At 42.4% G+C, this 18,174-nt stretch overlaps 1 protein-coding gene across 1 annotated transcript in view; it reads left to right on the top strand.

The window, feature by feature from the left end:
• FREM2 (FRAS1 related extracellular matrix 2) overlaps nucleotides 1-18,174 on the top strand; it is a 156,213-nt gene that overhangs the window by 84,629 nt on the left and 53,410 nt on the right. The window contains exons 5-6 of the mRNA XM_052649935.1: nucleotides 4,421-4,546; nucleotides 5,634-5,885. Of these exons, the coding sequence (XP_052505895.1) occupies nucleotides 4,421-4,546; nucleotides 5,634-5,885 (378 nt within the window). The remainder of the gene's footprint in view (nucleotides 1-4,420; nucleotides 4,547-5,633; nucleotides 5,886-18,174) is intronic.

Below are 18,174 nucleotides of genomic sequence, written 5' to 3'. Positions count from 1 at the left end.
CAGTAGTGTGTATCTGTTAATCACAAACTCTTGATGTATTGCTCCCCCAAGCTTTCCCCATTGGTAACCGTAAGTTTTATTCCACAATAAAACTTTCCCCCTCCTCTGACTGCTTTGGGTCTCAGCCAAATATAAGTAATGGTGGCTGACTCCCTTGCTATAGCAAAGCTCTGAATAAATTGCCTTTGTTTGTTTCATCCCATAGGGTGGTCTTTGTTTCCACAGTATCTTGCTCTGAATAATACCAAAGTGCTTCCAATGGACTTTAGTCCTGAAAGCTCCATGGGTCCACCTACCAGCCACCTCATCACCACTTCCCTGGCCCCGTGGTCTGTCCTGTCCTCCTTGCCCAGTTTACTTGAACCATGTTAGCATCCTGGCCACTCCTTGTATGGGCTTCCCTGGTGGCTCAGTGGTTAAGAGTCTGCCTGCAATGCTGTAGGAGACACGGGTCAATCCCTGGGTCAGGAAGATCCCCTGGAGAAGGAAATGGCAACACCCTGCAGTATTCTTACCTGGGAAATTCCATGGACAGAGGAGTCTGGTAGGCCACAGTCCTTGGGGTCGCAGAGTCGGGCACCACTTAGGGACTAACCCACCACCACCATTCCTTGTATATACCTGGCCCGGGGCCCTTGGTCATACCTTTGCCTGGAATTCTCTTCTCTGAGTTACTCACATGGGGTATATTTCATTATCACTTTACAATCTCAGCTCAAATGTGATTCCATCAAAGAGACTTTCCTGTTTATTATAGACCTGCCATGGCATACACAGGCCCCAGCCCTCTCTGCACCCTCACCACACTCCATCTTCTCCATATCATTTGTCACCTCCTGACATACTATGTATTTTCTTGAATATTTGTGTGTTTTCTTCTTCTTCACTCCCAACTAGAATGAAAACTCCATGAGACCAGGGATATTTTTTTACTTCCATATCTCCTCGGCTTAGCTCAGTGTCCGGCAAGTTGAAGACACCCCATCAACGTTTGATAAATGAATAATTAGTTGTGAAAGCTTATATCCACAGCTTTTTTAATGGTGCCATTTTTTAAACTTGTATATCAGAGTCCCAGGAGAAAACAAAAGGCACATTCAAAATTAGCAATTTAAAAATACTTGAATAACAAGACTATTTGCAAAGGTGAGGGCGAGAATTGGGAAACCACCAGGGCTTCTCAGCTGGCACTGGTGGTAAAGAATCTCTGCCAATGCAGCAGATGCAAGAGACGTGGGTTCGATCCCCGGGTCAGGAAGATCCCCTGGAGGAGGAAATGGCAGCCCACTCCAGTATTCTGCCTGGAGAATCCCATGGACAGCAGAGCCTGGTGGGCTCTAGTCCATGGGGTCCCAAAGAGTTGGACATGACTGATAAGTGAGCACAACACAGGTAGAGTTGAGTGCCTCAAGGCTGGTAAGAGCAGGTACCATCACCACCTCTAGCCTGGGGGAAGAGAGAAGGAGGAGTTAGCTGAGTCAGTGTGTGAGCTGCGGCAGCCAGTGGGCACAATGACCTTTATTTGTTGGGGGTGCTGCCAGCTCTGGGACCTTGAGGGGAGGCGGAGGGAAGGTCCCGTCTGTGCTGCCCTTTAGCTGGCCCAGCCAGAAGCCAGAGAAAAAGGGAAACCTTTGATATGGTTCACATGAGTCAGCCCTTGGGGTACAGGGCGGGGTGGAGAGGGGTGGAACGTGGACCTTGATGACCAGTGTCCATTATTCCAGCGTCTTTTATAATCATCGAAAGCAGTGTGGCTTACTGTTTTCAAAGTAACCAGGAACATTTTCTGTGTATATGTGGGACTTCCAGTGAAACAGACTCCCAGGCAAATATCAAAGCATCTGTTTAAGGGTTTATCATGCCTAGCTATTGACCTAAATGTTTTATTGAACGTTTTATTGGTAGATGGCTCAAGCAATAAAGAATCTGCCTGCAGTGCAGGAGATTCCAGTTCAATCCCTGAGCCAGGAAGATCCCCTGGGGGAGGAAAAGGCAACCAACTCCAGTATTCTTGTCTGAGCCTGGCAACTATAGTCCATGGGGTCACAAAGAATTGGACCTGACTGAGCACATGACGGATAGACAGTTTTACATTGAACCATAATTTTCAACAACTGTATTATGCCATTTTTACTATTTACTGAACCTCTCCTCTGCTTTAAAAAATGAATCATTGAGACTTACAGTATTGTATAAATATAATGTTGCATACTCAATATTATGGTTATTCCTCTAGGAGAGGAAGGAAATGACAGATGTGTTCCTTACAGTCAATACATAGATTTATCGCTTCTACAGGGACTGCTATTTAGGAAGCAACAAACAAAATCATCAGGATGTCAAACAATGCATAATTATACTTTTAATCATTAATCATTTAGAAGGGACACGTGGGGTTAAAAAAATAATAGAATGGACATTACAAGATCTGAATTTTAATCTGAACTTGATCAGTAAGAGTTCTTGACAAGTAATTTCAACTCTGTGGGTCCAAGTTCCCTTATCAAAGTGAGAGGTGAGACAAGAGTATTTCTACCATCTCTTCTACATCTAAAAGCCAGACTGCTCCATTGGAAGATGGTGATCTTCACCAAGAGAATGAGGTTGCATTTAAAGGAAGTGTGTCAGCAGCACTTACTAACTGAGAAAAAAGCAATTACTGGAGTTGAAAGCAATGTTGTGTTCTATTTCTGGGTTAAGAATTCATTGGTCTGAATTCATTGGGTTAAGAATGCATATAATACATGCATTATAGCTGTTTCTTCTCCCCTCTCTTCCCTCCTTCCCCTCACACTGTGAGGGGGAAGGGTGGGGGTGCCTATATACAATGGAATATTCAGTTCAGTTCAGTTCAGTCGCTCAGTCATGTCCGACTCTTTGCGACCCCATGAATCGCAGCACACCATGTCTCCCTGTCTATCACCAACTCCCGGAGTTCACTCAGACTCACGTCCATCCAGTCGGTGATGCCATCCAGCCATCTCATCCTCTGTTGTCCCCTTCTTCTCCTGCCCCCAATCCCTCCCAGCATCAGTCTTTTCCAATGAGTCAGCTCTTCGCATGAGGTGGCCAAAGTACTGGAGTTTCAGCTTTAGCATCCTTCCTTCCAAAGAACACCCAGGGCTGATCTCCTTTAGAATGGACTGGTTGGATCTCCTTGCAGTCCAAGGGTCTCTCAAGAGTCTTCTCCAACACCACAGTTCAAAAGCATCAATTCTTTGGCGCTCAGCTTTCTTTATAGTCCAACTCTTACATCCATACATGACTACTGGAAAAACCATAGCCTTGACTAGATAGACCTTTGTTAGCAAAGTCATGTCTCTGCTTTTTAATATGCTATTTAGGTTGGTCATAACTTTCCTTCCAAGGAGTAAGCGTCTTTTAATTTTATGGCTGCAATCACCATCTGCAGTGATTTTGGAGCCCAAAAAAATAAAGTCTGACTCTGTTTCCACCGTTTCCCCATCTATTTCCCATGAAGTGATGGGACCAGATGCCATGATCTTTGATTTCTGAATGTTGAGCTTTAAGCCAACTTTTTCACTCTCCTCTTTCACTTTCATCAAGAGGCTTTTTAGTTCCTGTTCACTTTCTGCCACAAGGGTGGTGTCATCTACATATCTGAGGCGATATTACTCAGCCATAAAAAGGAATGAAATTGGGTCATTTTCAGAGACATGGAGACTGTCATACAGAGTAAGAAAGAGATAAGCAAATATTGTATATTAACGAATACATGTGGAATCTAGAAAATGGTAAAGATGGTCTTATTTGCAAAGCAGAAATAGAGACAGAAATGTAGATACGGTGGGGCATGCAGGGAGGGCAGAGCGGGAAAGGTCAGCGATGAACTGGGAGGTTTGGATTGGCATATACACACTACTGTGTATAAAATAGGCAACTGATGAGAACCGGCTGTATAGCACAGTGCTCTGTGTTGTGACCAAAATGGGAAGGAAATCCAAAAAAAAAAAAAAAAACGTATGTATACGTATAGCTGATTCGCTTTACTGTGCGGCCGAAGTTGGCAGAGCAGCACAGAGTAACTGTACTCCAATTAAAAAAAAAAAACTAAATAAGCCATAAGTATACAAATATCCCCTCACTCGTGAACATTCTTCCCACCTCCCCCTGTCCCACCCATCTAGGTCATCACAGAGCACCAGGCTAACAATTATGCAAATAATGATAATGATGCTAGAGAGGAAGGTAACAATGAAGCAAAATAATGATGATATTAAGAAGAATAATAAAACTGAGATGTATAACAAGTAAATAAAATTGAGATCATACATGAAGAAACAGTTAAAAATAAAAGAATATGCAAGGGGAAAGATCAGTCACAAGAGCAGTTTTGATTTGCACAAGATCATTTCACATATAAGAAACTCAGACAAAAACAATTGTATTTTCTCCTTAGAATCAACTGTGTTCATCCCCCAGTCTGAATATTCCATTGAAGAGGACATTGGCGAACTGTTCATTCCCATCAGGAGAAGTGGAGACGTGAGCCAGGAGTTGATGGTGATCTGTTATACACGGCAAGGTAGCTTGATTTGCAAATGAAATAAAATGTCCCCACAAAAATATAAATAAGCCTCTTAACATGTCGGAGCTATAACATTAAGCCATGAGGGTTATACTTTTTTAGTACAATTTTCAAAAAGAAAAAAAAAATGCATGCAGACATCCTCCTTCACTATGGCATCTTTGAGGATCTGGAAGGGCTCTGCTGCTTATTGAAAACATTTCTGATTTACTTGGTTTACTTACTCTAATACTCCAGGCCTTTGGGATTGCAGGAAATTGAAGTTCCCCTCCCCTACTCAAGCCTGCTCAAGTAGAAGGAGATTACTGTTAAAAACAACAACCAAAAAAAGAGGCAAGGAAATGCATACCCAAGGAAAAAAATTAATTTTAAACTAGTTTGAGACTCATTGCAACCAAATTGAAAAACGCTTGTCTTGCTCATTGAGTCAGCATGCTCTGAAAGGTGATTTTATGTAACACAAAATTTAGATCAAAACATAGTATCATTAGTATTCTAAACACCTTTCTAGGAAACAGGTAAATTTTTTTCTAAGCATATAAACGAAAAGGTCATAGATGCAGTTAACGCCTTAGCAGACTTTCATTAAAATTTTCATTAATGTATATGAGTTGAAAGTCAATAGAGTATGGTGGTCAGAATGCAAATTTCAGGATCAACCTTGAGCTCTCGGTCCCAGAGCAAGTGGTTTGACTTCTGTAAACCTCAGTTACCAAACGTGTAAAGCCCAACAGACTGGTTAAGAAGATTAAGCAGGCAGTGCATGGAAATCGCTTGGCACTTGGCCTGTACACCATAAGCATCCGAAGAGTGGGAGCTATTATATTATATTATTGTGTTGCTTTAAAAAGACCACCGGCAGGAAGTAGAGGAGAAAACACGTGAAATGTAATATTTGTCATATGTTGGAGACCATTATGAAGATGACTCATGGCGCTAGAACAGTATGTAGGCGCTATTGTGATCTCCAGGAGTATTCATAGGTACAATGGACCATGAAAACGCTACAGATGAAAATAATCGTTTCTGGAAATACCCTTGTAGTATATTTTATATGTCCCTTTTGGATCCTCCCTGCCTCCAGGAACGGCAAGAGGAACCGTGCCAACATCTGTGCTCTCCTATTCTGATTACATATCCCGGCCCGAGGACCATACCAGTGTTATCCGCTTTGACAAAGATGAGCGGGAGAAGATGTGTAGGGTCGTTATAATTGATGACTCCTTGTTTGAAGAGGAGGAAACATTCCACGTTCTCCTGAGCATGCCGATGGGTGGGAGAATTGGATCAGAGTTCCCAGAGGCTCAGGTTACAATCAGACCCGACAAAGACGACGGTAAGTACTAATTTACCTAAAAATTATTCCTCTTACCAGGCAGACCAGCCCTCTAAACCTTCTAGAGGCAAAGCCCTCTAAGCAGAAAGAATGAGAGTGTGAAAGAATTTTCATGCACACATTTATCGTATGCTTGACTTTGTAGTGTGATTAGGTTTCTAGGCCTGCATCAGTCCACTGTCTTTCTTGATTTAGTGCTTTGGAAGGGAAAAGTCATGCCTATGTGTGTTTTCTCCTGTGTATAGTTTCTTTGACAATGCCATGTCCCGTTAAGTGATTAAATTGAAAAATTTCATGGCAGTTTTAATAAATGATTTGTTATTTTATTTGTTTTGCTTCGGTTGTAAAAGCTTATTTTTTGTAACTTGAATCTCTGTGTTTGAAGTCGTTTAACCAAGAAACTAGCAGACAATTCTATTAAATGAAGAACTAGGAAGGTGTTAAGTATATGGGAAATTAAGTCCAACAGGCTTCCAAAAAGGAGGAGAATTTATCCTGACTCTTCTTCATGAGGGAAACCTAATTACCATAAAATAATCCTTCTCCCAGGCTTCCCTGGTGGCTTAGATGATAAAGAATCCACCTGCAATCAGGAGACCCGGATTCGATCCTTGGGACGGGAAGACCCCCTGGAGAAGGGAATGACAACCCACTCCAGTATTCTTGCCTGGAGAATCCCATGGATACAGGAACCTGGCAAGTTACAGTCCATGGGGTCACAAAGAGTTAACATGACTGAGCAACTAACACACACATACACACACACAGATTTGTTCATTAGGAAGAGTATATTAAGTCAGTGCTAGCAATATTTCACTAATCTTTGCTGTCAATCTTTGGAAGTTAATTAAGGAACATTTCAGCTGATTCCATTTTCTGCTTTTGTGTGCCAACCCAGGGTTTGGGGTTTCAGCTATAGTGGCTGAGGTTTTAGCTATAGTGGCTGGCTTCCTCAGCCACCCTGGAGAAATTATCACGCTGGTAGATATAAACCAGAGACAGGTAAAAGATAGAACGATGCACCCTGTGGTAGATGTAAGTCATGTTGGTGCCATTCAAAAGCTTACTCTTGTTAGAAAAGCTTTTCTCAACACCAGGAGTACCATACAGAAGAAAATATTCCTAGTGCTAGAAAAATACATCATGGTATGGTGTGTGGGTGAAATATGGTTTATTCATTTGAACTGAACTGACAGGCCTGGTCAACATTCTTTTCATTCTTGAATACTATTATTTGCATTTGGGTAAACTCCAGTTAAGTAAGGGCTTCCCTGGTGGCTCAGCTAGTAAAGAATCCGCCTGCAATGCAGGAGACCTGGGTTCGATCCCTGGGTTGGGAAGATCCCCTGGAGAAGGGAAAGGCTAACCACTCCAGTATTTGGGCCTGGAGAATTCCATGGACTGTATAGTCCATGGGGTTGCAAAGAGGTGGACACGACTGAGCAACTTTCACCTTCACCTCACCAGTTAAGTAATGCCAGGTCAATAAGGAATGGCCAAACTCAGTTAAACTAACAGCTTGATGAAGTGACATTCTGCCAAGAATGACATTCTTCATCTTAGCCAAAAGGCCAAGAAATGATGACAAAGTCACATTCTGTATTTAGTATGCTTGAGTTAGAACAATATTAAAAATCAAGAAATGGAAAAATGAGTTTCTAACTGCTCAGAATATTAATGCATTGAAGCTATTAACCGACTGTTTAATATAGTTGATAATGCTAAGGATTCAGTGAAAGCTAATGGATGCTTAATGAGTTTCTAGTCTGTGGGAGGCATTGCAAGAATGCGCTGAATAGTAAAGATTATACCAGTTTTTCCACATGGGAAGAATACTAGTTTAATGATGTAGATATTACACTCTTTGAAAACAAAAATAAGATAAAGGAAAACATATATGAAATGTCTTGCCTTTTAAAAAGATATTTAATCTCACATACCACACACACAGTCAATATTTATTGTGTACTTATTAAGTGTAATGTGTGGGGACTATAGAGACATTTAACATGGAGGCCAAGATCTCACAAAGCTTAAAATCTGTTTGGGGAAAAAAAAAAAACCTAATTATATAAAAAGTTAAAGGAGAATAATTTATAAATGATCATTTGGAACAGTAAAATGGAGACAAAAGATGGCAGTTCAGTTCAGTTCAGTCGCTCAGTCGTGTCCGACTCTTTGCGACCCCATGGACTGCAGCATGCCAGGCTTCCTTGTTCTTCACCATCTCCCAGAGCTTGCTCAAACTCATGTCGGTGATGTCATCCAACCATCTCATCCTCTGTCATCCCCTTCTCCTCCTGCCTTCAATCGTTCCCAGCACCGGGGTCTTTTCTAATGAGTCAGCTCTTTGCATCAGGTGGCCAGAGTACTGGAGAAGGGCATGGCAAAAATACTGAGCAAATGTACAAAATGAAGTACCTTATTGGAGTTCTCAGATAATAAATACACCTTTAGACTTTTAAAACAAACTGGTTTTAAATGTTGCCTCTTTTCAAAATGACTAAAAACTAAAATGGTGTGGTCTACTTCCCTCATTTGGTACCTCCTTTGGGTTAAATATAAACCATATTATGATAAAGGGTCACTTCATATCATTTTTTCAAATTGTAATAGTTTCAGGAGAGGAGTTGTGCAATTACAGGATCAATTTATTTTTGACAAACGCATGAGTGGGAGAGGGCAGGAAGAAAGAGTGTTTGTGAATGCGAATGAGTGAGCCATTTCCTAACTATGGTCAGGAGGGTCCAAAGAAGGGAGACTTTCCAGGCTTGACCATGGGAGGACCCACAGGGTCCCCAACCCCAGTCCTCTCTTAATTCTGGACCTGGCTGGACACAGAGCCTAGAAGGCCAGCTGTTTATTGGGAACAGCTCCACGTGGGGCTGGGGGTCCAGGGACATGCGTTAAAATAAAGGCAAGTGAGCAAGGGTCTGAGGCTGCTGGGATGGGTTCAGTGGCTCAGAGATTAAAGCGTCTGCCTGCAATGCAGGAGACCTGGGTTCAATCCCTGGGTTGGGAAGATCCCCTGGAGAAGGAAATGACAGCCCACTCCAGTATTCTTGCCTGGAGAATCCCATGGACGGAGGAGCTTGGTGGGCTACAGTCCACCGGTCGCAAAGAGTCGAACACGACTGAGCGATTTCACTTTCACTTTCACCTTTGACTCAACCTGGTATGGCCATCGGCTCTAAAGGACTTTGCCACAATGCTGTTGTGAACTAGTTTTTTTGAAACTGTCGATACAGTGTACTGCTCGCAGCAGGAAAGGCATTCAGAGCTTTGTTCCTTTGCACACACACGAACTTGGCAAGCAGCCACTTGAATCTCTTCGGCCAGTCGCATGAAAACATTCACTGCTATTACCAGAAAAGGCAAAAGCTCCAGAGTTCTCTGTGAGAACAGCTCACCATTTTATATAATTTGCACTGAAGAATGACCTATGGCTCCCAAGAAGGTGAGCACAGGGAACCGTGCCAGGGCATGGGAACGGTTCACCCAGAAGTAAGCTCTCAAACTCATGGAGTGTAAGCTAACAGCTATGTTGTCTTCTAGAGTGATTCTAAGATATTAAGCTGCAGTATTGAATAGGATCGTACTATTCACAGTATTAAGTCAACTCATATCTTTGTGTTTCAGGCCTCCATAGCCAGCATATATGTCGTATAATAATAACTGTAACAAGGAAACTGGAGTAGGTTGCCATTTCCAACCTAGGGATCAAACCTATGTCTCCTGCACTGACATTACAGGAGCCACCTGAAATTCTTTACCACTGAGCGACCTGGGAAGCCCAATAACTATACCACTGAGCCACCTGAGATCCTTTACCACTGGGCCACCTGGGAAGCCCAATAACTGTAATATATAGTCATTAATAGGGGCTTCCCAGGTGGCACTGGTGGTAAAGAACCCGCCTGCCAATGCAGGTGACATAAGAGATGCAGGTTCAATCCCTGGCTCAGGAAGATCCCCTGGAGGAGGGCATGGCGACCCACTCCAGAATTCTCGTCTGGAGAATCCGCATGGACAGAGGAGCCTGGGCTACACTCCATGGGGGAGCAGAGGGTCAGACACGACTGAAGCGACTTAGCATGCACACATAGTCGTATATAACTATTGTATATGATAACAGTAGCTTAGCTGTGCTAAGCCTTTTACTTAAATGATTTCATTTAATACAGAGACACACGGACTATGAGCATGGCTCTGTTATACTCAGTTTTATTATCTTTGAGCAGCTAGGTAACCTGCTCAGGGTCAAATACCTAAGAAGAATTTGCCAGGCTGACAACACAGCGTCCATGGCACCAATTGGTATATTGCCCACATCATAGTGTACCGGCAGCCTGTATATTTAACAGATATCATATAGTGTATATTTTACACTGTAATATTCAAAAATAGCATGAGGCATCCTAGTAGAGATGAAACAAGCTGTATACTTTTCTATGTATGCAGCGCTTGATGATCCTAGAATACTTCAAATGTTAGCAGTTACAGATATTTGGCTAACTTGTGCATGAATTATTCTGGTTCACCTTTATCAATTAAAATTCCTCCAGGATCATTAGGAGAGCATATGAGTGGAGTCTGGCAGTTCAGTTGCACAAAATAAAGCATTGCTTTTCCACATCATTTAGCAAAGTGCCTAGTGGAAGGTTTTCCCGTCTGAAGGACTGGATTTGAACTGTCTTGTCAAGCCCTTGTGGATAAACGGCATCTTCTGTTTGCTTTGTCTTTTGCTTGGTAATACTATCTGCCTCACTCCCATCTTTTCCACACGGGAGAATGCTGGCTTTGTAATACCATCTTGTAGACGTCGAAGGATAAATATTGCTGATTTATTATCACTAAATCCCTGAAAGCAAGTCACTAAAAATATTAGAAACCTCAACATCTCAGTCACAGGTGAACTCCATGTTAGTGCTAAAAATCACATAAATGTGACAAGCAACTTCTCAGATCCTAGACTTCAGATTTTAATAAGCCCAATTTCAATAAGCTTGAAATTATTATTAAAAGAGATATTACAATTAAAAAAAACAACAAACTTCATTAGAGATCAAACCATTAGAAAAGATCTCTTAGTAACTGTTAGTGTCAGCATCAGAAACTCCAAATGATTCTCCAGCCACAGAGGTTTAATGTATCCTTTTGTCTAAATCATAAAACACAAAGAAAATGCAAGGTAAGCTGAAGCTACAGCTTAGCTGAAAACAGGACTTTTAAAGCCTTGACCTAAAAAAAATAAAAATAAAAATAAAGCCTTGACCTGCATGCTCCATGATGTAAACAGAGGTCAGAATCTATGAAATACTACAGTGAAATCACAGAGGTCTGAGTGTTTATTTAGTAACTCCAGACAGGGCACATATGTGTACCTGTGGTCTGTTGAATATATGCTTCATAACATCGATTACTAATTAGACAACAGCATCTTCTTTAATTGCTTTAGAATGGAAAGTGAAGAAAGCGTTTTGGAATTTATGTACTATTTTCTGAGATGTTTGGGTGAGCAACTGGTCACTGTAGAAATGTGACACTTGTTAGTTTGGTTTTCTACGACTCTTGTCACCAAATGAAGGTAAATCTCAGATTAGAAGCCCTGAAGGGTCACTGTGTTCTCTGGATATCTTCCTTGCTCTGCACGGGTAGATGTTACCTTTCACCGGAGGCTCATGAATCTTATGATTTCCCTAAGAAGCAGGTCTTCATTCTGCCTTACTGAAGCAGACGTTTGCATCTCTTCTTCTCTCCCTTTATTCCTAGTTTATCAGTCATATACATACCTTTTTTTGTCATTGGCTTTTTAAATCTTCCTTTAAATGAAGTCAAGAAACTTGCTACTGACCTCGAGAGATACAAAATTACCCAATACAGAATACAGGTAATATCATTTGATAAAACCAGAGAGCTACATTGTGCTACAAAGAATCACAATAATAATGTATGTTAGGATTATAAAGTGCAGCTAAAACTTAAAAGAACCTCTTTTCTTTGGGCCATTTGTAGCAATTTGAAGCGCTTAAAATTATGGATAAAACTTTCCCTTCACACTTCTAGAGAAATAAAGCATCGCTTCATCCTTTTCCTAAGAAACAGGTCTTCATTCTGATGTAGTGAGACGAAATATTATTTCAGGCGACTGAAATAATATATATTCAGACATTCGCTTATTTGAAATGTTTTCTGAGCATCTCTAATGCCCCAGATGCTGTGCTAGGGTGAAAAAGAGAAAGGATTTCTCCTGCCCTCACTCTCTCTCTCTCTCTCTTTCTATATATATATCTATGTCTATATAGATATATATATGTATATATACATCAACACCACATAACACTTAGTAGTATCTTTCGTGAGTAGCATGTACCCGTGAAGGCACCAAGGACACCGTGATGAACAAGATAGGTCCAATCTATAGCGGATTTCTGCAAGAAAATAGGCAAAGCGATACAAGATAGCCACTGATAAAACCAGGCTCCACCTGCAACGTAGTGAAGTGAAGTAGCTCAGTCATGTCCAACTCTTTGCAACCCTGTTGACTGTAGCCTACCAGACTCCTCCCTCCATGGGATTCTCCAGGCAAGAATACTGAAGTGGGTTGCCATTTCCTTCTCCGGGGTATCTTCCCGACCCAGGGATCGAACCCGAGTCTCCCACATTGCGGGCAGATGCTTTAACCTCTGAGCCGCCAGGGAAGCCACATGCAGTGGGTGCTTTCAAAACAGCATCGAGTGCTGCCTGGGGTTCTGGAAAAGCCACCCCAAGAATCGGGGAGATGAGTCATGGGAGTCGGCAGCCCAGAAATTGATGTGCATTGTCACACATCCCCTCGGGCTGTGACAGGCTCACCGCCGTGAAGACCACTGCAGCATCCGGATGAGCCAAATCACAGAACAGGTCAGCACTCATGTGTTAAACACAGTCCTGGGGAAAGAAATCAAATGACTGGTGGAGCTTTACTAGTCAGTACTTAAAAGTCAGAAGAGTCAGGTTATTGACACTGCAAGAGAAAAAGAGCTTTCTCTCTACCCTTCCTAGGGCTGAAATGTATCTCAGCTTCCATTTCCCTGAGGGTGTTTCACAAACAACCTGCTTTACAGTCTCAGGAAGGATGCCACAAAGCTGGAACTCTGCGGTCAAAATGCCAGCAAGAAACCCGTTCTTCTTTTGTTGTCGTTGTTTGAGAATCACGCTTATGCAGAAGGGTGATTTTTCAGGATTGCACCCTCCGCCAGGGAAACCTTTAAAAAGCTTCGCATTCTCAGCGCTGCAAGGTGACCCTCTAAGTACAGAAGAAAATCATAGAGTATAGACGCCACTTTTACACTTTGTGGATCTGCGGTGTGTGGTCCCTAGCTCGGCAAACTGGTCAAATACTATCTACACTACACAATGGGCTTCCCTAGTGGCTCAGTGGTCAAGAATCCACCTGCCAATGCAAGGAGCCACAGGAGATGCGTGTTTGATCCCTGGGTCGGGAAGATCCCCTGGAGAAGGAAATGACCACCCACTCCAGTATTCTTGCCTAGAGAATCCCATGGACAAAGGAGCCTTGTGGGCTACAGTCCATTGGGTCACAAGAGTCGGACATGACTGAAGTGACTTACTGTGCAAGCACGCACTCTGCACAAGAGGGATGAAAGATGTACTGAGAGTTGTACCCACTTTCCAAGGGGTCATTATCCTCCCAAGGCATCTAGCTTGCTTGCCTTAACTGACATTGGTCCAGAATATATAAAGTTGTTTAAAATGTCAGCACATCTTAAACACAGCTCTATATACCAGATTTACTTCAATATACCGAGAGGACAAATAAACTATTAGCAGGAGAGGTTTGATTAATTCTCTGAGGACAATTTCATTACCATGTTCAAAACATGATATCCCTCGACATTTCTGTGAAGAGGGAAACTCCATTAAACTCTTGTGTTATCATTGTGGGGGAGCCGATAATTGAGTTATGTGAGAAGTCTGTTTCTTATTTTTCTTTTGAAACAAGGAAAGGACTCTAGGCATATGAGTCACCATGGCCCTAGCGCCTTAGCTTCTGAAAGAAATCAATGCAAATCAAGGGGAAAAATAGAGAACAGTAGTCCTCGCTCTAACCTGGTTTCCTTCCTGTATTTTTTTTAAATTACTTTATTTACTATTTATTTATTTAGCTGCACCAAGTCTTAGTCACGGCACGCAGGTTCTTTAGTTGCTGGCGTGTGGGATCTAGTTTCCTGACCAGGGATTGAAACTGGGACCCTGCATGGGGAATGTGGAGTCTTAGCCACTGGACCACCAGGGAAGTCCCTCCTCCTGAATTTTTAATCTTGGTGACTAGTCCTACTCTGTGCAACCCCATAGACTGCAGCCCGCCAGGCTCCCCTGTCCCTGGGATTCTCCAGGCAAGAATAGTGGAGTGGGTTGCCATTTCCTTCTATGACTAGACTTTCTTCTTCCACTCTCCACCCCAAATCCTTGATTCTGTTTCCTTTATACCTGCAAATGTGATACGTTTGCTGTCTTTTACACCCATCAGAACTGCTACCATCTTGTGCTAGCCAGCTTCACGTGCGTGCATGCGTGCCAAGTTGCTTCAGTCATCCGACTCTTTGTGACCCCATGGACTGTAGCCCGTCAAGCTCCTCTGTCCATGGAATTCTCCAGGCAAGAATACTGGAGTGGGTTCCCATGCCCTCCTCCAGTGGCTCTTCCTGACTCAGGGATCAAACCTGAGGCTCTTGCATTGCAGGCGGATTCTTTACTGCTGAGCCACTGGGGAAGCACCCAGCCAGCTTCATTATCTGGCCTAAATTCCTGAGATTGCTGACTAGTCTCTCTGCTTCCAGTTTGCCCACCTGCCATGGGCATCCATCCTCCAGACCCTGTACATGCAAGGTTCATCACATCCTTCCCCTTCTTGAAACGGAACCCACTTGTCATGGGATAACTTCTGGAGTGAGCGTCCAACCCCTTGGCACAGCACACGTGACCTGCCATTGCCTTCTTTTTTATTTGCTGTCATTTGACTGCCCTGGGTCTTAGTTGTGGCATGTGGGATCTAGTTCCCTGACCAGGGATTGAATGTGGGTCCCCTGTGCTGGGAGCTCAGAATTTTTGCCGCTGGACCACCAGGGAAGCCCCTGTCTGATGCCTTCTGTTTTCGCTTTTCCTCCATCTCCTCACCCCAAGTAGCGTACCAGCCATGCCAAATGCTTCCTAAGCCCCCAGACACTTGAAGCTGTTCCTTTTACCCCAAGAGGTTATATGGCTTTATTTTTTTAGTCTCACTTTTAAAAAATATCAGACAGCTCTTCTCTATAAATTAAGACAAAGCACAAGTTGAAAGGGTGAAATACGATGTTATCTTGGGACCCAGCCATATTACTGAGTAAATTTTATCTGAATATGAGAAATCGTTTGAAAATCATAATGTCTGTATTTTTATCTTCTGGGTTTATGGTTTCTCCTTACTGTGCAAACCATTTATAAGAAAGAATGATTTTCTGACTCCTATTTTTCCTTGAGAGGAAGCAACTGTTTTCCTTGCAGTAAAGAATGGGGATAGTCAGCATAAACAGGTCACATGGATGTTAAATGAGAGAAATAGCTGCCAACTAGTATCATTATCGACAAGAAAAGCACCAGTCTGAGAAGGCCAGGAAGGGGATGTGCAGAGACCCGAAAGCTTAGTGACCTGACTTTGCACAGCTGGGCTGGATTTTCTCCATACTGCAGACCAGAAACCTAAGAACGAAAGAGGTTGACTTCCCCAGTGGCAGGCATTTCCGAAATGACTGAAAGGGGACTTCACTCATGGCTTGTAGGAGAGCTTCTTTTGTTTTTTTTTTTCTCATCACACTACAAGAGGATGGGAGAGTCCTGGACCACTTTTGAGGTTCTACACTAAGAAGCAATAGAGCCGAATCACCCACTGCTGCTGAGTAATACAGGGAAAACAGGGAAGGAGGAGTCTTACAAAAAAGGAGCCCATTGTCTCAGCTGGGAATGGAATGGCTTTAGCTATTTATTCTAGAATCCCTTTCTTTGCTGCGGGCAGGCGTGTTTCAAGTGTCAATTATTGAACAGTCTGTGGTCAAGGTTATTTACTTTTCCAGTGTCAACCACATGCCTTTATTCCTGAGACCTCACACAGACTGTGTTTGACACCATGTTGGCCGTACTCTTTCTGCGTTCAGCTGTTGGGATTCCCACATAAATCATCCTGATGTCAAAGTCTCTATGGATTCTGAAATCCTACTTATGAAATTCTCTTTAGTCAGCAGGAATAAAAATGTACATGCCTTGTGGAGCAGCAACAATTTTAAAGGAATGGAGAAATTAAGCATAACGTGACACCTTATTTTTCTTTCCTTTCTATAGAGGTTTGATCTTGTTTTTATTTTTAATAAAGACATTTTTCTTCATAACTGAGAATATTGATCTATAACATATTCTAATTTTTCTCTTACATGGACTATTCCAGCTCTGTCTTTACAGACTCTCATTAAACTTCTTTTAAAAAAAATGTCTTAAAGTGCAAACTTTTCCATTATTTAATCATTTTCAGAGACAGCAGTATATCATGAAAAGAAACACAGCTTTTGCAGTCTTAGAGACTTAGGCTTGAATCCTGCGTCTGCTACATCCACGCTATGTAACCTTAAGATAATTATTTAATCTAAGTCTACAGTTCATTTGGTTTGTAAACAGCAGATAAAAACAATGACCTTAGAAGCCTATTAACCTATAGGCTGTTGGGAGCACCATAGGTTAAAATAACAAGATTCTGATGTGACCTAAAAAGGCAGACACTCAGCAAAAGTAGCGATTACGTCATAATATTACTCTTACACTAACTGTAATATTTATTGGTGTGTTTTCACAAGATGAGATTTAGAAACGTAATGATTACTTTGTGTTTTTTTTAATTTTTATTTATTTATTTATGATTTATTTCTGGCTGTGCTGGGTCTTCCTTGCTTTCTCTCGTTGCAGCAAGCTGGGCCTACCTTTAGTTGCGATGGCTCTTCTCGTTTCGGTGGCTTTTCTTGCTGTGGAGCACAGACTCTAAGGCCTGCACACTTCAATAGCTGCAGCACATGGGCTCACTCATTGTTAGCCCACAGGCTTAGTTTCCCCGAGGTATGTGGAATCCTCCCAGACCAGGGATCGAACCAGTTCCCCTGAATTGAAAGGCAGATTCTTAGCCACTGAACCACCAGTTCAGTTCAGTTCAGTTCAATCGCTCAGTCATGTCCGACTCTTTGCGACCCCATGAATCACAGCACGCCAGGCCTCCCTGTCCATCACTAACTCCCCGAGTTCACTCAAACTCACGTCCATCGAGTCAGTGATGCCATCCAGCCATCTCATCCTCTGTCGTCCCCTTCTCCTCCTGGCCCCAATCTCTCCCAGCATCACAGTCTTTTCCAATGAGTCAACTCTTCGCATGAGGTGGCCAAAATACTGGAGTTTCAGCTTTAGCATCATTCCTTCCAAAGAAATCCCAGGGCTGATCTCCTTCAGAATGGACTGGTTGGATCTCCTTGCAGTCCAAGGGACTCTCAAGAGTCTTCTCCAACACCACACTTCAAAAGCATCAATTCTTCGGCTCTCAGCCTTCTTCACAGTCCAGCTGTCATGTCCATACATGACCACTGGAAATACCCCCCAGGGAAGCCCTAAGTGTGATGATTTGCACTGGTAACACTGGAAGCAGTCTACACTTTTTTTTTTTTATCTCATGTGTCAGGCTCTGTGCTTCTCATTGGAGTTTACAGATGATTATGGATGAACAATACTTGATTTCTGTCTTTGCGGGTGTCTCTGCCTAATGAGGGACAGGAGTGAGTGAGTGAATGGAGTGTGAAAAGTGCGACGTGAGAAGTGTGAGCTGGCTGGACTTGCTTGACTGTCAACTGGGAGGAGGTCATATGTGAAACCGGAAAGACACCAACTCTGTAGGGCTTTGCAAACTCTTAGATAGTGATTTTTTGAAAAGCACAATAACTACTCAGTTCCCTGGAAAGCACACTCCTCCACAGCACTGCAAAATACTGCAGCAAGGTGGTTAAGAGGCCAGAATCCGTTAAGAGTTAAAAATGTTTCAGATCTTAACAAGAGAGAAGAAACTCTCTGCTTTGTCACAAATATTTTTCTTAAATCTAATATTTTAAGAAATATTAGATTTAATATTTTGAGGCTGTGTTTCATGGAGGTATGGTATATAGATTAACTCTAGCTTAGTATTAATATTTTTACTACAAAATTATTGCATGACAACCAAATAGAA

Source organism: Budorcas taxicolor, chromosome 12 (genome assembly GCF_023091745.1).
Source record: "Budorcas taxicolor isolate Tak-1 chromosome 12, Takin1.1, whole genome shotgun sequence".
NCBI lineage: Eukaryota > Metazoa > Chordata > Mammalia > Artiodactyla > Bovidae > Budorcas > Budorcas taxicolor.
The sequence above is the reverse complement of the archived record's forward strand: the minus strand, read 5'-3'. Positions and strand labels throughout refer to the sequence as shown.